The 23,934-nt window shown below is 48.0% G+C and overlaps 2 protein-coding genes and 1 long non-coding RNA gene across 5 annotated transcripts in view; 2 read left to right on the top strand and 1 right to left on the bottom strand.

Moving 5' to 3' along the window:
• The window catches only part of FASN (fatty acid synthase), a 74,449-nt gene extending 72,191 nt beyond the window's left edge, over positions 1 to 2,258 (top strand). Inside the window, exon 43 of the mRNA XM_030534918.1 lies at positions 502 to 2,258. Coding sequence (XP_030390778.1) covers positions 502 to 639 — 138 coding nt within the window. The 3' untranslated portion in view covers positions 640 to 2,258. The remainder of the gene's footprint in view (positions 1 to 501) is intronic.
• A 708-nt stretch (positions 2,259 to 2,966) lies between these two features.
• On the bottom strand, positions 2,967 to 13,324 carry LOC115635764. The gene is made up of 3 exons (XR_003996682.1): positions 13,017 to 13,324; positions 4,571 to 4,620; positions 2,967 to 3,699 (listed from the first exon to the last, which is right to left on the bottom strand). It is a non-coding gene; the product is annotated as an uncharacterized LOC115635764 (long non-coding RNA).
• Positions 13,325 to 15,237: 1,913 nt separating this feature from the next.
• The window catches only part of DUS1L (dihydrouridine synthase 1 like), a 29,480-nt gene continuing 20,783 nt past the window's right edge, over positions 15,238 to 23,934 (top strand). The window contains exons 1-5 of one of the 3 annotated variants that reach the window (XM_030534927.1): positions 15,238 to 15,333; positions 17,238 to 17,484; positions 20,845 to 20,953; positions 21,907 to 21,957; positions 23,050 to 23,162. In XM_030534927.1, coding sequence (XP_030390787.1) covers positions 17,248 to 17,484; positions 20,845 to 20,953; positions 21,907 to 21,957; positions 23,050 to 23,162 — 510 coding nt within the window. In that variant the 5' untranslated portion in view covers positions 15,238 to 15,333; positions 17,238 to 17,247. Of the gene's footprint in view, positions 15,334 to 15,541; positions 15,836 to 17,237; positions 17,485 to 20,844; positions 20,954 to 21,906; positions 21,958 to 23,049; positions 23,163 to 23,934 lie in introns of those variants that run through there. The other 2 variants (XM_030534926.1, XM_030534928.1) reach the window with 2 other exon arrangements.

Here is a 23,934-nt window from a genome sequence, read left to right as displayed (position 1 = left end):
ATCTTTTTTAAAAAATAATCTTCCTCCTTCCTTTCCTCATTACAGCCCAGATGCTCTTCCTTTTTGGAACTTCTCATTTATTCCCCTTCCCACCAAGTGTTGTGTGATATGATTTTTATCATGCACTTAAGAGAAGTTAATTGCATGTGTTCCCACCCACCAAGAGACTATCCTTAAAATTGCCATCTTTCTGAAAGTGTTTACATTCCCAACACAGCCAACTACACCAGCTTATTCCTTGCTGTGATGGAGAAAATGGATCCACTTCTACTGGGGCCCAGGGTAGAGGTCCTGGCCCCCTATGGCCTGCCCTCAACAGTGCATACATTGAAGCATTGAAATGAAAAGGTCATAGTCAGAACAGAGAATGGAACATGTCAGAAGCAAGAGACCTTCAACCTCACTCTTTCTCAGACTTTCATGTCTTATAGCTAAGGCAGCAAGAATGTGGAACTAAAATGCTTTAGAATTCTGGATATAAAATTTTCTTTTGTCTTGTAGGTCTGTGAGGGGAAAGTATCTGTCCATGTCATTGAAGGGGATCACCGTACCTTCTTGGAGGGAGCTGGTGTTGAGTCAATTATTGGGATCATCCACAGTTCACTAGCAGAGCCCCGGGTCAGCGTCCGAGAGGGTTAGTCCCTTTCTGCTCACCTTCTATCACTGGCCGAGAGAATTCCAGCAATATAATATATCCCTTGTTGCGACAGACCCCAAGGAACTCCTCTTGTAATCCAACATCTCATCTGCTCTGCAATCAGGTCTAGGAAGTCCTGCTGATGGATGTCTCTCTCTCACTCTACACTGCTACATGGACCTACATCCATGGCTACTTCCTACCCCTTTGGCAGCATGAAAAACCAACTTAGGAGTAGACTTCTTTTCTTGTGCTACGTATCATTTTGTTGTCTTAACAGTATTCCAAAGCATAGGTGATAGCACTTATTAACCAAGCCCAGTTAGCAAGGAGGGGAGCTGCAGCTGATTTTGGAGACATCTGTTGATCTGTGAAGAATCAGTCTGTAGTTAAGTTGGATATAATTCCATTGAGGCTCTTGTAACTCTCTCTTTTTTTTTTTTTTTATTTGAAATATTTTGCATATTTATTGCATCAACTTCCCAGTTTTAATTTATCATTAATTTAAAGAAAACAAAACATAGCTTGGAATTTTGTGTATTCCTTCTACCAGGTGAAGTTGCCAATTTTGTTAAACCAAATGCATCTTTGCAGCAGTCTCTCCCCTCCTTGCTTCATGAAGAGAGAGAGAGGAGGGTCAGAGAGAGTCTCAAGATGCTGCTGTGCTAGGCACCTTAAGTAACTTGGGTTGATATACTTGTACAGCTGACCATAGGCACATACCAAGTGTAGGCTGCACAGGGCCCTGTACTGGGGTCTCTGCAATTTCAGGCGCCTCTCCCAGAAAACACCTACCACTTCACCTTGTTTCTGACCCACCATTAGCCTCTCCATTCAACCATACACACTTTGAAAAAATTAACTCTGAGACTTTCACCCTCCCTAGTTCCTCATTGACAAGCACCATTATCTAATCCTCATGACCCCCTGCTCTCCCAGAACCAAAGCTCTGCAGTGGTTATAGCTGTCTGCCTAACACCCCTGCATATCTTATTTAGCACCAAGCCTGGCTAAGGCTAGGGCCATCCCTGTGTGCACTCATCCTCTCCTCACTGAGACTGGAAATCCTACACGTTAGCCAAGTAATCAGTTCAGTGGCAAATTATTTTAAAAGATTTGATACCTTTTTAAAAGACATTTACACTTTAGAATCCAACACGCCTTTTTCTTGCTTTTCCTACGCTGGACCTGTCTTTAGGAAAACCAGTGAATTCATGCTGTACCTATGATACAGAGGAAACATGGGGAGCAAACACCATCAACTAGATTGGAGCCGTTATGCCTCTCAGAACTGCATTATATATAATCCAGCTCGCCCACTAGATTATTTTGTCAGTATTGGCACAGTCCAATGACAGGAGTGTCCCTGACTGCAACAGGTTCTGAGGTTGGAGCTCGGTTGGTTAAACCACCCTCTGTGGATGGCGGCTGAGTAACTGGTTTTAGTTTAATAAAATATTTGTGTAGAAATCTGAAATGCAAACACAGTGTTGACTTAAAACATTTCCAAATCAGTCTTGTTCTGTTTTTTCATTTTTTACATGCCTTTGGTAAAAACGCTGCTCTAGAGTGTGTCCTTTCCTCGTTGGCTCTCCTAAAATTAAATGAGAATTGATCTCTGGCTGGATGGCTTTTCTTTCTCTCTTCTCTTCCTCCCCCCGCCTCCTTATTTGTCAGTCATCCTGAATCTTCCACTTCTTGGTATAAAAATCCCTCCAAAACTTCTGCTGGCAAATATTGTTGGAAGGCTGTAAAGATGATACATGGTATTTTGGAACATTGACACCTGTAAGTACATCAAGAATGACCTATCAAACAATGGCACACATGATCTTGAAGGAGAGAAATGGAAAAGTTTTTGTATTTGTTATCCCAAAATGGTATTTTTTTCACATCTAAACTTCAGCTGCAGCTATATAACCCATTATCTTATTGGCTGCTGAATATAGTCTGCCAAAAATAACTTAATAGGGCTTATATTGCCTAATGGTTCTCAATGAGCTATTGTGACAGATATATGGCTCTTGTATTTTATTTGTGCAGAATCAAGCACTATTGTTACACTTGCTTCTTTGAGAGAGGAAATTTCTGCCAGAGCCAAGTCTCCAAGTGGAGAGTGACATTAAACTCCCAAAGGAGAAATTAATTGGATTCCAGTGCTTTCTCCCTGTACTATTGTGTGGACCCAGGAAGTGCAAAGTTGGGGAGCCAGAACCGTTGGCTGGTTATCTGGACTACCTGGAGAACAGTGCAATAGTTGAGGCTGTGGCAGCTGGAAAAACTTGCTACTGAAACCAGCTATGATCTTCCCCCTTTTCTCTAGCACAAATGGCGGGAGGGAGTTTCTGAGCTGGCCTGCCTGGATACTATCACAACTGCCATGGTCTGTGGAACTGTATCTGAAGAAGATAGAGGGGGGGAAAAGCCACTATTGCAAATCATTGGGTAAGATTTGCTGATGGCTATTTTCAGCAATGATTATTTCAACTATGAGCCAAAGTCTTGTGCTGGGGGAGGAAGAAAGGGACTGAAAGATAGTTCAGCGAGAACACATTGCAACAGAATTTATTGCTGTGAAATTTGGTCATTGTGCCAGGAGCCCAGGTATAGAGAGAAAAAGAGAGGGCTATCACCTGGTACTTAAGGTGAAATGGGACAGTCTGGGAGGGAGAGGTTCCCAAGAGATGCTGAAAGAGCAGCTAGAGAAGTAAAATGAAACAACTGTTTCAGCAATTCAAAGAAGGGAGAGTATAGAGCAAGCGTGATTTATTATGCCAGAGATATCAAGAATGGGAATAAAGGGGCATGCATTGGGTGTAGTTTTCACATGCAGAAGAATGCAAGACTCCTTCGTGATTGAAGTATGGGCCTCCATCTGACTATAATCTTTATATGATCAGGTTCTTTTAATTGCCACAAGTGTTAGTGTTATGTACTATGACAAAGTTCCTTCTCTACCTTGGTGGGTCCTGCGCTTATTGGCAGATTTGCTCTCCTCAGTGATCTTCCCCACAATCTGAGTCAGCGCCTCCTGTGTCTACTCCAGGTTGCAGCCCAGGGCCCTGTGGATTGCAGCTGTCAATAGTGCCTCCTGTAACAGCTATAACTCCCTGGGCTACTTCCCCATGGCCTCCTCCAAACACCTTCTTTATCCTCACTACAGGACCTTCCTCCTGGTGCCTGATAACGCTTGTACTCCTTAGTCCTCCAGCAGCACAGCCTCTTGCTCCCAGCTCCTCTCATACACTTCCTCTCCTCTGGCTCCCCCCCACCTGACTGGAGTGAGCTCCTTTTTAAACCCAGGTGCCCTGATTAGCCTGCCTTGATTGGCTGCAAGTGATCTAATTAGCCTGTCTGCCTTAATTGGTTCTAGCAGGTTCGTGATTACTCTAGTGCAGCCCATGCATCTGAGGAAGTGGGTATTCACCCACGAAAGCTCATGCTCCAAAACGTCTGTTAGTCTATAAGGTGCCACAGGATTCTTTGCTGCCCCTGCTCTGGTCACTCAGGGAACAGAAAGCTACTTATCCAGTGACTAGTATATTTGCCCTCTACCAGACTCCTGTACCCCACTGGTTTGGGTCTGTCACAGTACCAAAATATAATTATGTTGCTTAGTGCATTAGGTTAATGTGAGATGCCACAGGATGGCAGACTGCTATTCCATACCCACACATGCAGCAGGAGCATGTGACTGAATTCAACAACTCTTACCTACTCTGTAGTATTATAAATACTTTAGACTGGATGACTGCAATGCAATGGGGCTACACTTTAAATCCACTTAGAAACTAGGCCTAGTGCAGAATATGGCACCCATACGACGACTTACCATGAGCATGTGACAGCTGCACTCTGGAGCTGCACTAGCCATACAGTGGCTTCTGGATAGAATTTAAGGTGGTGTTTCTGACACATAAAGCCCTAACTTACCTGGGATCCTCTTAGAAAAGAGACACTCTCCCTGGGCCATACAGCTGAAGCTGAGGGCAACAAGAGGAACAAAAGTTAACCTTTCCCCAATCCAGTATAAAACAGAGGGGGCTGCTAGCAGAGATTTTTTTGTGACATCACTTTTTTGGAATATGTTCTCCTTGGTCTAAAATAACTAGAATATATTGAACTTCCAGTGCAGATGATCAGGTCGTACTTTCACCCAAATAAGACACTTTCCAGAGAAATGTAGACCTACAGACTTTAAGGGTCTGCCTGGGAAAGATACAAGTCTATGGTCATAGGCTATAATTAGCAGCACAGGGAGAAAATTTCAGACTGTAAAAGGCTCTTTAACATGTGTCAATGGCTAGATGCTGACACTAGATAAATTCAGGCCAGAAATACAGTAGAGATTTTTTAATAGTGGAATTAACCACTGGAACAATTTATGAAAGGGTGTAGTGGATTCTCCTTCACTGAAGTCTAAGTTGAAACTGGATGTCTTTCTAAAAACAGAGGTTCTCAAACATTTTTTGTTGATGGACCCCTTTTCAAATGTAATGTTAATCATGGACCTCCAACTGAGAAATGGCTGACAAAAGTATAGGTGTACTTCATATAAACATGTACTGTTAGTAATGCATTAAGAAAGTGGTTCTCAAACGGGGCCAGGATCCCAAGGTGGGTCATGACCCCTTTTTAATGGGATCATGAGGGCTGGTGTTAGACTTCCTGAGGCCTACGCTGAAGGGCTTCAGCCCTGGGTGGCAGGGCTCAATTATAGGGCCCCTGCTTGACGCTGAAACCCTTGGGCTTTGGGCCTCCTGCCTGGGGCAGCAGGGCTTGGGCTTTGCCCTCTCCCCCTTACCTCCCCGGGATTGCCTAGTACATTTTTTTTCTCAGAAGGAGGTGGTGATGCAATAAAGTTTGAGAACCCCCACTTTAACAAAAAGAGTATGAGTAATTACAGATATCAGTGACATGGGTGTGCATGTCTTACTGCAGAGTCATTCTGTCCTTGGTGTGATGGTTGACAAGCAAACTCATATCATTCTACACTTTCAGTCAGGACCTGAACTTTGTCTTCATAGCTGTCATGGCAGAGAATGATGTGTCACATATATATGTTTTTGGGAAAGGTAGCAACACTTTCATTGCTTTTGTTAACTAAAACTGTGTGCTCCACAGCAACAGTTAGCCAAAACGGGCAAGGTGTCTGTTCTTGAAACTTAATTTTCACAATAGGTTGAATAGCTTCTGTTCTGCTTTTCCACTCAAATGGCAAAATGATATAGCAAAAGTTGAGAACAGAGCCCAAATCCAATCATATTTCTCCATGTTTATATTTTTAAAGTAAATCCTGAAGTATTCTGACAAAGTTGAAAGATGAGCAACAATCCTTTCTTTCACACAGTCAATTGTCACGCTGTTTGGATCCAGAAATTCTGTCAGTAGTGGCAGATTCCGCTGCTCAGTCTAGTTTTCTAAATATTTTCTTCTGAAATGCTGCAATCTTGTCACTTACCTCAAGTATGGTTGTATTGCCCCCTTGTGGGGACAAGTTCAGTGCATTCAACAAGTTAAAAATGTCTGCGAAGTATGCAAGTATTACAAGCCATATTCGGCCAGAACAGTTTGTGGTGATTGTTGGATTGTGCACAGAAAACAAAACCAGCAACTCTTTGCCAAGCTCAAAAACTCTTTCTAACACTCTGCTGAGAAATAGCCAACACACTTTCATATGAAACTCTAATTTGTCATGTCCTGCACCCATTTCTAAACACAGCTTTGCAAAAATATGTGAATTCAAAGGCCAGGACTTTACAAAATTGAATTTAGCACATCAGTAATTGGGGTTCCATTTTCTTTGATGCAAGGGCCTGGCGATGCAACATACAGTGTGTTACAATTAACTGTGGGTTTATGGCTTGTATTCTTGTTACACCACCACTCCTGTTGTCTGTAACAGTGGCAGCACTGTCCATGAAAACAGCAACACACTAGCGATTCAGCTTTCATTAAATCATCCAATAATTTGAATATTTCCTGACCTGTTGTCTGTTTTGGTAACTCCTGACAAAAAAGAAAATCTTTCAAAATGTCCCCCCAGCCAAACATAACAAACAAAAACTAAAATTGTTCTGCATTACCAACATCAGTTGTCTCATCAAGCTGAACAGCAAAATGTTCATATATATGTAGCCTTCTTCTTCGAATGATTGCTCATATCCATTCCAGGTAGGTGTACGCGCCGCACGTGCACGTCTGCCGGAAACTTTTTACCCTAGCAACTCCAGTGGGCCGGCAGGTCGCCCCCTAGAGTGGCGCCACTATGGCACTAGATATATACCCCTGCCGGCCCACCCGCTCCTCAGTTCCTTCTTACCGCCGTGTCGGTTGCTGGAACTGTGGAGTGCAGCTTGCTGACCTCCACGTCCCTAGCTCTCCTGTTCGTCTTCGTCGTTTGATTGTAGATAGTTCTTAGTTAAGTAGTAGCCTTTTAGTATAATAGTTAGTTAGAATCCTGTAAATAGTTATTGAACGTTGCCTGCGGGTGGGCCGTTGCCCTCCCCGGCACCGGGCCCATGCCTGGCTCGCCGGGCTTCAAGCAGTGCTCGACGTGCAAGAAGCCGATGCCTACGAGCAATCCCCTCGACGCGTGCCTTAAGTGCCTTGGGGAATTGCACATTAGCGACAAGTGCCGCATTTGCAAGGCTTTTAAGCCTCGCACTAAAAAGGAGAGAGAGCAAAGACTTCGCGCTCTCCTCATGGAAGCGACCCTATCTCCGGCACTGGCGGCGCAGTCAGCCAGTTCTACTCCGGCACTGGACCGCGCCAGCACCGGCAAGACTCCCCGGCACCGACCATCTCCGGCACCGGGAGCAGATCTACGTCCCTCGGCGTCTGCGACACCATCAAGGCAGGCCCGAGCGGACCGCCCGGCACCTGCCTTTGCCGCGGCACCGCCTGCAGGACTGCTGTCGACTCCGGGCCCAGAAGGTCCGTCGAGTCCAGCTCCACCTAGCTCCCCCGTAAGATCAGGGGTCGAGCAAAGGGTCCCATCGACGCCGGAGACCTTCGCCTCGGCTCGGGACTTAATTGCTCTAACGGAGCCATCTCAGCCTCAGCCGGCACCCCCGGGACGCATAACTTCCAGGGGTAAGCCGATGCTTCGAGCGCTGTCTCCCGAGTCCCGGCACCGATCACCCCGGAGGCGCGAACGCTCCCGCTCGGGGCGCCGCTCAGAGTCCCGGCACCGGTCGCCCAGACGGTACCGGTCATACTCGCGGCACCGATCACCATCCGCACGGTCCCGCTCGGGCTCATCTCACCACCAGCACCGAGACTCCAGGAGCCGTTCGCCTCGGCGTTCGGCCCCGCGGTCGACCTCCCGGCACCGAACCGGTGGCAGGTCCCGAACCCGGTCGACCTCCCGGCACCACGCTGGTGGTAGGTCCCGGTCTCCGCTGCCGGCCCGGCACCGCGTTCACAGAAGGTCGCGGTCCCGCTCCCGGCACCGACATCGTTCCCGCTCCCGGTCGGGATCTCGGCACAGATCATCACGCCGTTCCCAGTCCCGATCCCGGTACCGATGTGGGTCGCGGCACCGAGGGGAGCGTCAGTCACGGCACATAGAGCTGCATATCAACCAAGCTCAGCGCCCCCCTGGCCTTCTAGGGAGCCGTCGGTTTCCTCCCACACTGGCAGTGTCTATGCCATGGCACAGGACAGGCACGCGGCCCTGTTCCAAGACCCTCCGCCACAAGAACGAGGGCCTCCACAGTGGGGGTTTTGGACCCCATGGGCATACTCTCAGGCCCAGGGCCCGCAACACATTACCCCCCGCCCTGTGGCGGAGCGCAGACCACCGGAGGCGACGGCGTCTAGACCCCCTCACTCCCCGGAAACGGACGGTACTCACCGGGACCCAGAGCTCCCTCTGGAAACGGAGGTGCAGCCCCTCACGGAACCCCCCGTGGACACCTTGTTGCCGGGGGTCTCCTCGTCCTCGTCTCCGGATGAGGCAGTGGCGGGCACCTCGTCCTCCAGCCCCCTCCCCCCCCACTGGATTTGAGGGCACACCAGGACCTCCTCCGCCGAGTGGCACAGAACCTGAACTTGCAGGCGGAGGAGGTGTCGGAAAGTGAGGACCCGGTGGTGAGCATCCTTTCATCCGATGCGCCCACCAGAGTGGCCCTGCCCTTCATAAAGACGATCCAGACTAATGCCACTAACATCTGGCAGTCACCAGCCTCCATCCCCCGACAGCTCGAGGGGTGGAGCGAAAGTACATGGCCCCCTCAAAGGGCTATGAATACTTATATGTTCACCCGACCCCCTGTTCGTTGGTGGTCCAGTCAGTGAACGATAGGGAGCGCCACGGGCAAGAGGCCCCAGCGCCCAAGTCGAAGGAGGCGAGGCGGATGGACCTCCTGGGCCGCAAGGTCTATTCGGCGGGGGCGCTGCAGCTCCGGGTCTCAAACCAACAGGCCCTCCTCAGCCGCTACTCCTTCAATTCCTGGGTAGCGGCGGGGAAGTTTGTGGAGCTCTTGCCCCAGGATGCACGCCAGGAATTTTCTACCATCCTGGACGAGGGCAAGAAAGTAGCAAGAACATCGCTACAGGCCTCCCTTGATGCTGCCGACTCGGCCGCTCGGACCCTAGCTTCGGGGCTGACGATGCGCCGGATTTCTTGGCTGCAGGTCTCTGGCCTTCCGCCGGAGCTCCAGCACACAATCCAGGACCTCCCCTTCGAAGGCGAGGGCCTGTTTTCGGATACAACAGACCCTAGATTGAAGGATCTTAAGGATAACAGGGTCATAATAAGGTCGCTGGGCATGCATACGTCGACGACACAACGTAGGCCGTTCAGGCAGCAAAACCAGCAGCAGCAGCAGCGGCGGCCAAACTCTCAGTTTCGCCCACGGCAGGACCTTTCGAGGCGCCGAGGCAGGAACAACCGCCGCAGGCAGTCTGGTGGGCAAACGGGGCAGAACCAAGGCTCCACCAAGGCCCCTCCAGGACCTAAGCCTTCATTTTGAAGGTGCACCAGGGGGCGCAGTACCAGTTTCCCCTCCGGATCCTTCCCCGCAGTTTTCCAACCGCCTTTCCTTTTTCCTCCCGGCGTGGACCCAAATAACGTCGGACCGTTGGGTCTTGCCTACGGTGCAAGCCGGTTATCGCCTGCAGTTTTCTTCGCCCCCACCCTCCCACCCACCTTCCCCGTCCCTCTTCAGGGACCCCTCTCACGAGCAATTCCTCCGTCAGGAGGTGCACGCGCTCCTTGCCAAAGGAGCCATAGAGGCGGTTCCGGAAAACGAGAAGGGCAAGGGGTTTTATTCCCGTTACTTTCTAATCCCCAAATCCAAGGGCGGCCTCAGGCCCATTCTCGACCTGCGGGAACTCAACAAGTATATCGTGAAGTTGAAGTTCTGCATGGTATCCCTTGGAACCATCATCCCTTCCCTGGATCCTGGAGACTGGTACGCCGCCCTCGATATGCAGGACGCCTACTTTCACATCTCGATTGCCCCCCAACACAGGCGTTCCCTCCGCTTCGTGGCCGACCGCCAACATTACCAATTTGCGGTCCTTCCGTTTGGCCTCTCTACGGCCCCAAGAGTGTTTACAAAATGCATGGCAGTCGTCGTCGCACACCTTCGACGTTGCCGCATCCACGTCTTCCCCTACTTGGACGACTGGCTGATCCGAGGCACCTCGGAGCTGCAGGTCCGCGACCATGTCGACAGGATCAGCACCCTCTTTGCGACCTTGGGCCTCGTAATCAATGTGGACAAGTCTACTCTACTCCCCACACAGCGGATAGAGTTTATTGGGGCTGTTCTAGATTCTACCCTGGCCAGGGCCTTGTTACCCTTGCCCAGGTTCCAGTCGTTGTCGGACATCATTCTACGTTTGCGAGCGGCCCCGCTGACCTCTCTACGAACGTGCCTGGCCCTCCTAGGCCACATGGCAGCCTGCACGTTTGTAACAGCATATGCCCGACTCCGCATGAGACCTCTTCAATCATGGCTCATTGCGCAGTATCGGCCGGCCAGAAAGTCGTTGGACACGGTCGTCACCGTCCCTCAGAGGGTGCTGGACTCTCTTCGCTGGTGGCTGGACCAATCGGTAGTCTGTGCGGGGCTCCCGTTCCATCCGCCCCAACCTTCGGCATCCCTGACCACGGACGCCTCCGATCTGGGATGGGGGGCTCATTGCGGCACCCAGAGAACTCAGGGCTTATGGACACCACAAGAGATCTACCTCCATATCAACGTACGAGAGTTGAGGGCGGTCCGCCTTGCTTGTCAAGAGTTTGTCCATCTCCTTCAAGGTCGTTGTGTCGCGGTCTTCACCGACAACACAACGACCATGTTTTTCATCAACAAGCAGGGCGGCACCAGGTCCTCTCCACTCTGTCTCGAGGCAATACGTCTCTGGGAGTTTTGCATAGCCCATTCGATTCACCTGTCCACCTCCTATCTCCCGGGAGTGCGGAACACCCTAGTGGATCGGCTGAGCAGATCCTTCCGTTCGCACGACTGGTCCCTCCGTCCGGATGTCGCCCTCTCACTCTTCCAGAGGTGGGGTCGTCCCCGGATGGACCTCTTCGCGTCCAGGGTGAACAGGAAGTGTCGAACATTCTGCTCCTTCCAGGGTCGGGAGCCAGGGTCTCTAGCGGATGCATTCCTGATCCCGTGGACAGCCCACCTGTGTTATGCTTTCCCGCCCTCCCGCTGATTCACAGAGTTCTCATCAAGGTGCGCAGAGACAGAGCCCGGGTGATTCTCATAGCTCCAGCATGGGCCAGACAACACTGGTACCCCATGTTGCTGGACCTCTCAGTAGCCAACCCAGTTGCCCTGCCCCTTCATCGGGACCTGATCACTCAGGACCACGGCAGGCTCTGTCACCCAGACCTTCCGTCTCTTCACCTGACGGCATGGCTCCTGCGTGGTTGACAGACTCTGAGTTGCGATGTTCCACCCCGGTTCGCGAGGTTCTCATGGGCAGCAGAAAGCCTTCCACCAGAGCGACTTACACAGCTAAGTGGAAGCGTTTCTCCTGCTGGTGTTCAGAGAAAGCTCTTCGCCCTATGGAGACTCCCGTCACCACTCTTTTGGACTACATCTGGTCCCTTAAGACCCAGGGTCTGGCATTGTCGTCCCTCCGAGTCCACCTAGCCGCCATCTCCGCGTTTCATCCTGGAGTGGACGGATGTTCTGTCTTCTCTCACCCTATGGTGGCGAGATTCCTGAAGGGGCTGGAACGGCTTTATCCAGAAATTTGCCCTCCGGCCCCTTCATGGGACCTCAACCTGGTCCTGACTCGGCTAATGGGCCCTCCATTCGAGCCATTAGCTACTTGCTCCCTGCTCTACCTCTCGTGGAAGACCGCCTTCCTTGTGGCCATTACCTCAGCTAGACGAGTGTCAGAGCTGAGGGCCCTCACGGTGGACCCACCGTATACCGTCTTCCATAGAGACAAGGTACAGCTGAGGCCTCACCCTGCCTTTCTTCCCAAGGTGGTCTCAGCTTTCCATGTGAACCTAGAGATTTTCTTCCCAGTCTTCTTCCCCAAGCCCCATTCGTCCCGCAGGGAGCATGAGCTTCACTCGCTAGATGTCCGACGGGCACTAGCATTTTATGTGGATAGGACCAAACCCTTCCGCAAGTCCCCTCAGTTATTTGTGGCAGTAGCGGGCCGAGTCAAGGGGCTCCCGATTTCCTCCCAAAGGTTATCTTCATGGGTTACCTCCTGCATCAGGACCTGCTACGACCTGGCCCAAGTTCCGACGGGCCGTGTGACTGCTCACTCCACCAGAGCACAGGCATCATCGCTGGCTTTCCTCGCCCGCGTGCCAATACAAGAGATCTGTAGGGCGGCGACCTGGTCATCGGTCCATACATTCGCTTCCCATTACGCCCTGGTCCAGCAGTCCAGAGATGATGCGGCTTTTGGTTCTGCAGTGCTCCAGGCCGCGACTTCTCACTCCGACCCCACCGCGTAGGTAAGGCTTGGGAATCACCTACCTGGAATGGATATGAGCAATCACTCGAAGAAGAAAAGACGGTCACTCACCTTTGTAACTGTTGTTCTTCGAGATGTGTTGCTCATATCCATTCCACACCCGCCCTCCTTCCCCACTGTCGGAGTAGCCGGCAAGAAGGAACTGAGGAGCGGGCGGGCCGGCAAGGGTATATATCTAGTGCCATAGTGGCGCCACTCTAGGGGCGACCTGCCGGCCCACTGGAGTTGCTAGGGTAAAAAGTTTCCGGCAGACGTGCACGCGCGGCGCGTACACCTATCTGGAATGGATATGAGCAACACATCTCGAAGAACAACAGTTACAAAGGTGAGTAACCGTCTTTTTCAATTAGTTGGCATTTTTCATCACGTGTTGTTAGAAAGTGGTATGGCCTTAAGAATCTTCGCTTACCAACACATCACACTTTTTGAAAGCAGCGGGCAGAATCAGTTCTTCTCCAGTGTTATGGGATTTTTTATTCTTTGCAATCCAAAGTACCGTTAAGAAAGATGCTTTCAGAGCCTTCTCCAGAACCGATGTTATGTTTGTCATTTGAGTTTTATTCTTCTTTCCTTTGTTGAAAAAAGTCTCTGGATTTATCTTTATACTCCAGGTGCCTTGTTGTGAAGTGTAGTTTCAACTTTGCTGATTTAATTGCTTCGTTTGATAGGATTTGTAAGTATACAGTGCCTTGCGGTCATTCATCAATAAATTTGATAAAAATCAATATAAATTTTATCAACTTTCTGTTATTCATTTCGTACTACTGAACTCTGGATTTTTCATGGCTTCCTTCAGTGCAACTAGCAGTACTAGTATAAGGACTTTTAAAAAACTTATCCATTTTCAATGTAATTTGCTCATACACTGTAAAAATATATTCCACTTCCACCCACCGAAGACCTCTCAGCCATCAAAAAAACTGAGGTCACTTCTGATTTGCTGTCGCAAAGCAGTGAGATTTGACACTGATGCTTATACAATGTGAGTATTACGCATTGTTCATACACCATGGCATATGTTGTGTAAACAGAAAAAGTAGATTTGTTAGTTTTAATTAGTAGATGATGCAGACATGCAGTGAGATTTTTTTATTTTTTTGTAATATTTTGCAAACCCTCGGTGCAGTTTCTAAGGAACCCCTGGGGTCCTTGGAGCCCCGTTTGAGAATTGCTGTTCTAAAAGATAACGCTCTACCTCAGCCGCAAAAGATAGGTTTGATTATAGGATGATGTTATCTGACCTACGTTATGCAAAAGATCAGACTAGTCTTAACAGCTAGGAAACCATCTTCCTCTACAAGAGTTAAGTCTGGAGCCAGGTCCCATATATGCTCTGAAGGTAAGTACACCAGTTGGGATAAATCCCATAGAAACACTGTATGTGCAGTGCTGCAGCCAAATATTTATGTGCCTAGGGACTTCTCAACAATGACTGCAAAGCATAATTAGGCCCTATCTCCTAATCAACAAAGAAAAGGAATATTCAGCTTCTGATACTCTCTCAACAAAATATGCAAACACCCCATTCTCTAAAGCACTGGAGAGTGAAAACAAAACCAACCCACACACATCAAAAAGAAAGCAATAATCAGCTGATCCTACATAATACCACCTTTCCCCAAAAGGATACTAAGACAGGTACTTGATGTCCCTGCTGTGGGAAGCTCTGCCAAGACCTTCTGTTTGACAACTCCTCTTCCCATCAGAGTCTATCTCAGTAACAGTGTTTGGTGGTGGCAGTCAGAGGGCAAGTGCCAGCAGAGCTGGCGCTAGGCGTAAACAGACGAAGCAATTGCTTAGGTCCCTGAGCAGCTCAAGAGGGCCCCTATTTGCTTTGACAGTGTGTTGGGCATGGGGGAGGGGGTGACAAAATATTCCTGCTTAGGGCTCCCAATAGACTACCACTGCAGCTGAAAGCCGGGTCCCATAGCACACCACGCAAGGAACAATCCTATGCCTCCATCAGTGTGAGATTATGGGACAAAACACATCTTGTAGGCACCAAATTCAGAATGTCCTCTCAAATAAGGAGCAGAGTAGTGTTCACCATTCCCCACTCCATATGTGTGAAGGGGGGGGACTCCCCCTCCCCACCCATGACAGAACCCCTCTAGCTAGCTAGCTCCTCTGGCCCTCATCCCACACTAACCGCATCTCAGCACCATTCGTGGAGGTTAGTCTTGCACACCCTGAGGAGGTAGGAAGGCAGCCGCCGCATTTCAGAAGGGGACTGAAGTACAGGATGGACCTGTCTAAAGTCACACAGGGATGGGTGTTGCAAAGCCACGCCCTGAAGCCAGTCTCCACATCCCATCCCAGATACAGAACCACCAGCCCAGCCCAGCCCCCCCATTCCCAGCCAGGGCGTGTGAGGCAAGGACCACGGCTCCCCGCTGCCCTCAGCCTGCGTGAGGCAGGCAGACGCTCCCCCGCTCATGGGGTGCCTGAGGAGGAACCCCATTCCCTCTCCTCGCGGGGCGGGGCCCCCCCTTCCTTTCCCTTCCCGCCCCGCAGGGGCTGTGCGCGGGCCGGGGCCGCCACTCTTCCCCCTGGCGGCCCCTTCGGGCAGCGCCGCGGTTTCGGGGGGGGCCTGTGCGATGTAGCACCGGGGAGCCGGTCGGAGCGGGATGGCGGAGGCACCGTCCGGCTGCCTCAGCGCCCAGCCAGGGGCCGAGCCTCCTGGCCCGCAGGCGGCGGCTCCAGCCCCCGAGCGGCTCGGGGAGCAGGTACCGTGGGGGGTCTCGGCGGGGGCGGGATACGGACGCTGCCTGGGCGGGACAGGCGGCTGCGCCCGGCCTGAAGCCTGTGCGGCCCGGCAAGCACCGCCCATCCCCTATGCGCGGCCCCGCTGGCTTCCCAGCCGGATGCGCTGAGCCCGCCTGGGCACTGACAGGCGCGTCTGGCTGGGCGGGGAGCAGGCAGGCCCGCCCCGTGCCCGGGGGTATGACGGGGGGCCGGGCTGCCGCGGGATAGCGAAGGAGCCGGAGTGAAGACGGGAATTCACAGCCCGGGGTGCCGCTCGGGCCTGGGCCCAGTCCTCGGTGTGGGCATCGCTACCACGCTCCATGGCAGCGCACAGCCAAAGTGCGAGCCACCCTACCACGGTGTAGGTACCACGGTTCTTCTGGGACGCCCTAAGTGGCTTAAGACCTGCCTCCGTGAGAGACTCTCCAGTGCCACGTGCAGCTGCCACCGGGGTCGGTGGAGGCACTCCGGCCTGCGCTCAAGGCAGGACATTTTCCATGAGCTATCCCAGATTTTCTGAAACATGTTCCCCCGCCCCTTGGTCCGAAATCTCCTGAATCTGCTGGCCTTCATGGCCACACTGCACAACCCAGCGTTTTTGGAGGGTTTGGGGGAGGGAAGACTGAAGGGCAGGCTGTTGAGGATACGGATCTTGACTTAAGGTTGTATTTTTTCCTGGTTTCAGAGAGCCTGCTGTTTTTATTTATTTAATGGATCCAAAAGGTGCTTACATATTTAGTGTTTATGTTTATGCAAATAAAATAGTAAAACACTAAGTACTGTCAACTATTTAGTCTTTGAATGTGGGTTCTGCCAGAGGATTCCAAACCATTTCTGATATGTTCTTTGCTGTTGTGACAGTGTTTTCTACCCCACAAGAAAATCAAATATGAAAAATAGCAGCTTCAAATCCCTCCTTCTGTTGATTTTAATGTTACCAAGTTGAAGCTCTCTAAAAGGTTTCTTTATTTAATAGAAATTAAAGCTTCAAAGTGTCTAACCCACACCAAATGTAAAGGGTCAAAGCAGTTCATTCTTTAGCTCTGATTTTTCTTTAACCATGGCTCACCTGATCCTGCTTTTACAGTTTTATTCCTAAGACAATTAACTCACCTACCTCATCTCTCACTCTGGGATCAACACAGTTACAACATCACTGCAAACAAGTTTTCTTCTTGTGATTTCATCCTCACTCATATGCTGTCACAGGACTTTTCAGAACTTTCGTATTATAAGCTCCTGGCTGGAGTCTTCTCCTGCCAGTCACATTTGACCATGGGGCAGAATAGTCATAGACTTTTCACCTCAAGTTCACTTACTCCTATGCTTCTCTGCAGTTTGACTTTTGAAAGCTGCTGCCACCACCACCACATTTCTTATCTACCTGAAAGGCAAGGCAGAAGTCTTTATGTGGGTAATGCACTTTTAGGTAGAATACCACCAAGCTGAAGTACAGTGAAATCTAGGTAGATTTACCGAGTGCCAGAGATCTGGCTTGATTTAAGTACTTCAGGAATTTGCTGCCTCCTAGAACCTGAGTAGACACTCTTTAGAGCTTTTTCTCATGATCAATAGGTTGAAATATGAAGTGGGCAGGTGGTGAGGGGTGTGTGTTATTTTGGAAAAAAAATATTGTGGGTGCTGTTTGTACAGTAGCTATCACAACCAGGACTGTACGAGCCCTCTGTGCACTTTGTGGTGTGCACCTTAGAAATATTATAGAAAAATACAGCAGGGGACAGGCTTTTCTTTGCATGTCACCTGACACTAGAAATATTTGTTACTGTTTACTTGGGAAAAGATCATCAGATTCTTTTGTCTCTGCTCATGATTAATTTCACTTTGAAAAAAAGAATTATTTATGTATTTCCTTCTTTCCTTTTAGTCTGGGTAAGATGCCAAAGCTCCAGGGGTTTGAGTTCTGGAGAAACACATTGAGAGGTGCTCACTATGTAGTTGCTCCTATGGTGGATCAAAGTGAACTAGCTTGGAGACTACTGAGCCGTCGCCATGGAGCCCAGTTGTGTTACACACCCATGCTGCATGCTCAGGTCTTTGTCAGAGATGCCAATTACCGCAAAGAGAATTTATACTGTGATGTGTGCCCTGAGGACCGGCCACTGATTGTGCAGGTAAAGTCATTAAAAGGAATTTTAATTTTACAGTGTAAGCTCTGTAGAGCTAGTCCCTGGCTAAGTGTATGTTCTTATGGCATATTTTGGGCGTTACCATAATATAAATAAACTTGGAGAGTATGCTGCTCCAGAATACTTATTTATAGCCCTTTACTTGAAGTGCTGTACAAACACTAACTCATGCCATATACCTGAAATTATTACTGATCTTATCTGTAAGAAGAATTCTCACCCATAGAGTCTTGCCTGTTCCATGAAGAGATAGTAATGGAGGACATCCCAAGAAAGAAATTTCAGTGTATAAACAGAGCAATGTATTCTTGAGAGACTATGTAAACAAGTAAGAGCAGGGAAAAGGTATACAGAACCTTCTGAAATGAGTGAATCTGGGATTTGTTTGATGACTATCAGCTTAGGTCTTAAAGTTTCCTTATTAACTTTAGAATTAAAATTGGATGTTTAAAATTTAACTTTCCCTTGTAGCAGCAGTGATACACCTTCCCCATTAAGGTATGCTGAGTTTCCTCCTTGGCTGGACCGGTAATCTGGTGTCTTGGCTGAGGTCTAGCCCTGCAGTTCCTAATTTTGATTCATCCTTATTTAAAAAATCTCATGTAGGAAATACCACTTTTTTGTGTACATCTGGTTTGGGCTTTCCCATAGTAAAAAAACTCAAGGAATCCTAAAACATTAGATTATAACATCCTTTTAAAGCATCTCAGGTTTTTAGATAGTGAAACAAAAGTCAGCAGCAATTATTGGTCTTTGTTACTCAAATTACAAGAAACAAGTGTCATAAGTGACATCTTGATATATTTTGGTCTGTTGCTGAACTAAGTCAATGGCTTGAATTTGACTTACCTAACTTGAAGTTGAAGTTCCTCCTAATCCTTATTTGGAGAATTGTTGAACATGAGCCAAAGTTCACTTTGCTTGCCTTTTGACAAAATTTAAATAAAGAAAAACAAAGTATTGAGTAGCACTGAATACTAAAAAAATGCTGTTAATGAGACAGGTGTGCTTGTTTCACACAACACAGTTGCTTTATGTCAGATGAGATATTGGTTTGCTTCAGTCATAGGTCCAGTTCTGACCTGAGATTCATCCTGTACTAGCTATTAATGGCAATCAGGGTAGAAAAGCCAGTCTCGCAGAGATATGTAGTGCTGAAAGTCATCAGAAGTTTTAAAGTTTATCCTTATACAGGAATTAACTCCTCTCTACTGCTCAACCAAAAGCTGCCTGACTGCACTTTGTTGGATTTGAGAGAGTCCACCATCATTTGACCATTCAATCAACTCTTCCTTTATTAAGACACTATCTGGCATTATGTCTTCTGTTGAAAATAGGTCCTTAAGCCTTACCTGGGCACTAGACAACTTCAGTTCCAATTTACCCTTGTTACAAGGCTTCAGGTTCCCAGTTCCCTCCAGTCCAGGGAGCTCTACTAGTCCACTTACAGCTTCTGGCCTCTCTGGAGAGTCTCTGCCCTGGTCCCTGCACTCAACTCCTTCCCCTTTGGCAAAGGGATTCTACAGCCCTCCTTGATGGGACTGTGCTGCAATTCAAGCAGGCTTCCCCAGCCCACCAATGTCCAGGTTCTAGCCCTGCTCCACAGAGTCTCCCTTGGTCCTTGAACTCACATTTCATTCCCTTGGTTCAGGCCCCCTGCCCTCCTTTTTGGGTTGTGATTTATATGGGCTTCCCCAGCCTACCAATCTCCTTTCTGGGTCCCATCCCAGGGATTGTCTCCTCCTGCAAGTTAGCCAACAGCTGGGTTTTGTCATGTTAAGGAGGTACCTGATTAACACCTGGCCTCCTTCCCCAGCTAGTCTAGTGCTCCCTTGAATAGCTGTTTACTTAAAGGGCTCATATGATGAACAGGGGTTGACTGACTCCAGGTCCCACTACTCCTTAAAGGGCACAGACTGTCTTGTTACAGGATAACATCTCCAAAAAGGTCAATCAGTTTAGAAACCTCTGCTTTAGTGTTTTGGGTTTGTCTAGCTAAGTCATCAGTCTTCTCCATTTTAGGGTATAAAAGTTTTCTACATACTCTTGTTGGGTCATACAGCCAGTCATAATTATCACACCTTACCCCAGCTCATAGCTTCCTTCAGCCCTTCCCAGGGCTCAGCAATCCTTCCCCCTTCCGTGCAGGGGATTTTTGACCCACCTCAGTAGGTAACACTATAGGGTGTAGCAAGCCCAATTTCCCAGGCCTTAGTGTCAAGACCTTAGTAAGTGAAGCAGCCAAGTGCTTTGATCTCTATGATCACATTGTCTGTCCCCAAAAAACTATTTCCTTTTGAGCTAACTTGCCTGGGAGCTACAGCTATTCCTCCTCAACCCTTATTACACCAGTACCTTCCATCACACTGCTGTTTTTGTCAGCTCACCCTCCTACTGGCTGCAGGCTGCCTTTATATCTCCCAGCAGACATGGTTCACAGTTGCATGCCATGGCAGGTAAATCAGGCACAGGTGAGACTGAACCCAAACTACCATGCAGAGCAATTTTACCCTGTGACAGCCCCTGTTATGCTGTTTGTTTGGTTTTTATATTTTATTCATTTTGGACAATGAACCTTACTAGTCTGTTTTCAGTTTTAATCATCAAACCATTTTTGTCATTAGCAGTGGGCTTTGTAAAACCTGTTTAAAATGACTGCATTTGGAGCCTAAACTATCTGACTGAGTCCCCCTTAACAAAACAACACAAAATGAAAACACACTTGCTCTTGATGAATTCATATTTTGTATGTGCTAAATACTAATTTGATCTGAGACTGTGAACAATTGATTCATATTGTATCTGTGCTCCACATTCTGCACTGATCCACCTGTGGAATGTAATGTTGATCCTGTTGGTATCTACAAAATCCTGTTGGTATCTACAAAATCCTGACTGACTCAGGACCCAGTTACCTCAGAAACATCTTTCTTCCTCTCTTCTGCTAACCACCTATGTATATCCAGAATGCTTATTTTAGATAGATATGGATAGTGAATGCTCTCCTTTGGAATCCACTCTCACCTGGCTTTGGCACATATAAAATGTGTTATAAAATGCATCACTTTGTCCAGGGTTTCTTTTGATTTTGGCTCTGGAATGCTAAACTTTCTGTGTTTTGGGGGGAACTTTTTTGGGGGTAGGGGAAGTTATTTAAAGTTGTGGCTCTGCAGCAGTTGCATGTCAAGGCTTATATATTCCTTTAATTTGAGAATCTGTCTCTGCTTCTAATCTAAGATACATAAATTGCTATAGCAATGAGGTCCTTTATAAGTAGTAGTAATATTTTGTCAGTACTTGAAATTGAACCTTGCCTAACTTGTTACTTATGTACATCTTTCTCAGTTCTGTGCCAATGACCCTGAAGTGTTTGTCCAGGCCGCACTGTTGGCTCAGGATTATTGTGAGGCCATAGACCTGAATTTGGGTTGCCCTCAGATGATTGCAAAAAGAGGTATGTGCAAATCTGAGCTCTGAATGAACAAAGCAATGACATGTTGCACATCTAAACTTACCTTATGGCAGTGCAACATCCTGTGGACCAAATCCTGCCTTGATGTGCCTGGCAATTCTGTTGAAATCAGCAGAGTTACATCCATTTTAACCAGGACTGGGTTTGGTACCTTGTAAGTAACAGAAGCTAAAACTAGTTGCTTGAAGTGTAGTTCTACAAAGCACTGTTAGCCAGCTTTTGTGTGCAGAATATCCATCCAAAAAGTGTCATTTTACATGTTTAAAGGGTTTACTAAAACCTTCCTCCATCAGAAACTAGAAAATTTTGATTTTAATTATTCAGTAAAACTTCTTAAGGCTTCCTTTAAAATAATCTCTTGCAGGCCAACATTTAGGGTCTCCTGTGTCCCCAGTGCACATACAGAGCTTATTCATGTTAACTTCTGAAAAAATGAAAGAGTTGCAGGAGGGCTAAGGAGATTGCAGGGATATCTGTGGGGAAAAAGAAACAGATGTCAGGAATTCTGGGCTAGGTCAGGGCATTTTAGCTGAGAAGAAAAGGGAGGAACCAAAAATTTGTTAATCATCTGTTCCTCAGTTCAGTTTCCTGAGCACAAGTTGTTTTTTTAAGGGTGGATAGGAACTATACATCGGCATCCAGAGACAATAGACCCTTCAGTTCTGCCAACCTTAAACCCAGAGTGAATTTTTACATACCAGTTCTAAAACCCTGAAAATAGGACTTTGAACTGTCAATGCATTGGTCTGCCTTAAGGAGAACTAGAGAGAGCAGGGTGTGGGGTTTCATTGTTTAACCTAGCACGTCCAGTTTGGCAGAAGAGTGGAAGAGAGTGTGTGTGTGTGTGTGAGTGAGAGAGAGAGAAAGAAACAGAACTCTTCAGGATCATAATTTTGTCTGTCTGTGCCAGCCCATAATGTGCTATTTTGTTACAGGTCATTATGGAGCATTCTTGCAAGAGGAGTGGGCTCTTCTCCAGAAAATGAGTAAGTCCCCGAAAGGGGTCTCATTAACCGAGGTCTCGCTTTGGGAGAGAGTGGGGTGGGGACATAATATAGGGGAAATATAATGGGTATTTTATTTTTTATTCTGGTAGCCCCACAACATGCTGGGCACTGACCACACACACAAAAAAGACCCAGATTGTATTAGTTATCCTGAATAGGCCCTCTGCTTAACCATGATCATTTCTCACAAGCATCATGGTAGAGGTGAGTCTTGAGAAGAGGGTGGTGACTTTATAAGCCAGTTCAGAGGGGCATTCCATGCATGAGTGGTAGCATGGAAAGAAACAGAGATATTTGTGGGAGAAGTTGACAAATGGAGATCAAGGCTGGCATTGTTGGTAGAGCAGAAGGAACAAGGGTTGACATGTTAAGAATAGAGAGTAAATAAGTAAGAAAATGAGCTGTTAAGGGCCTTGAAAGTAAGGAGAATGAGGACTTAATATAATGGAAAGGGAGGAGGAGGCTCAGTAAATTAATTTTTAGCATTTGATGCCTTTCCTATTGCAGTTCAGGTTTTGACTTCACTCTTTGCGGCCACTCCCCTAGTCTGTGTAGACATACAGACAGTGCGGTATAAATAAGGCTACGATTTAGTCACAGGTATTTTTAGTAAAAGTCATGGACAGGTAATGGGCAACAACAAAAAGTCACGGCCTGTGACCTGTCCATGACTTGTACTATATAAATGCCCTGACTAAAACTTAGGTGCTCTGGGCATCTCCTGCAGCTGCTGTTCCAGAGTGCAGGGCAGCCTGGGGCTTGCCGCTGCTGCTCCCAGACTGCTACTTGAGGCCACCTGAGCAGCAGCCGGTGCAGCTGGCCCTGGGGCTACCTGAGCTGTTTAGGTGGCCCTGAGATCAACCGCACCAGTTGCTGCAGAAATCCCAGATGTCCCAGAAAGTCATGGAATCTGTGACCTCTGTGAAAGACTCACAGCCTTAAGTATAAACAATACAGTTGTTGCAGGAGTGCTGGCTCGTTAGGCCATTCTGCTGCACAGATCTTGGGGAGAATAGACTCTCTTCGAAGCGTTGTGCAATCCACTTACCTGTCTTTTCAATCCTTCCCCAGTTTTGCTTGCTCATGAGAAGCTCTCTGTTCCCATCACATGCAAAATCCGTGTTTTCCCAGAAATTGACAAGACAGTGAAGTATGCACAGTTGCTGGAGAAGGCTGGCTGCCAGGTAAGGAGGCAGCTGCTTCCAGTACTATTGCATTAGACATAAATATCTTTATAAAGCACCTTCATCCAAAGATCTCTGTGTTTTGTGGAAACTGATAGGTTACATTAATTTGCAGATGGAGAAAATGACACAGAGAATTGTGACTTATTCATTTGTCATACACAGCAGAGTCAATAGCAGAATCAGCAACAGAACCTGAGTCTCCTAACTTGGAGTGTCCTGCTCTTACCATTGCACCATGCTGCCTCCTTCACTGGGAGTGAGAATTTTTGTCTAGGCACAATGCTGTAGGAGGCAACATGAAAGTGTGAAATCAGTGCATCTGTGAAGGGACACCTTGTAGCAGACACAGCCAATAACAAATGAGAAATAGGAGGATTTCCTGGGATTTAACTCCAATTAAATTGTACAAATTGGGAGGGACCATCAGAAATGAGATAATATAACAGATGTGGCCTGGCTTTATGCCCAAAAGCAGCAGGTTTAGCCATGTTTGTTACTTGTTCCAAAGTGAACACCAAATCAGTAAGAGAGCTGAGGATACAGGAACGCTATAGAATCTCCCAGGAAATGTCTGTGCCTTTTTAGGGAGTGGAGAGTTCAGAGATGCCCAAGTCCTTGTCACAGTATGTGACTGATGGCATTTCTGGGGCCAGAGTCCGCACAGTGGTTGAGGTAACATTGGGAGTTCTGTGGCATACCCGTACATGAGCAGAGGGGGAAATTTCCTGGTGTAGCTTTTTTGTTTCTAATGATCCAAGTACACTGAAAA

Source organism: Gopherus evgoodei, chromosome 15 (genome assembly GCF_007399415.2).
Source record: "Gopherus evgoodei ecotype Sinaloan lineage chromosome 15, rGopEvg1_v1.p, whole genome shotgun sequence".
Classification (NCBI taxonomy): domain Eukaryota; kingdom Metazoa; phylum Chordata; order Testudines; family Testudinidae; genus Gopherus; species Gopherus evgoodei.
The sequence above is the reverse complement of the archived record's forward strand: the minus strand, read 5'-3'. Positions and strand labels throughout refer to the sequence as shown.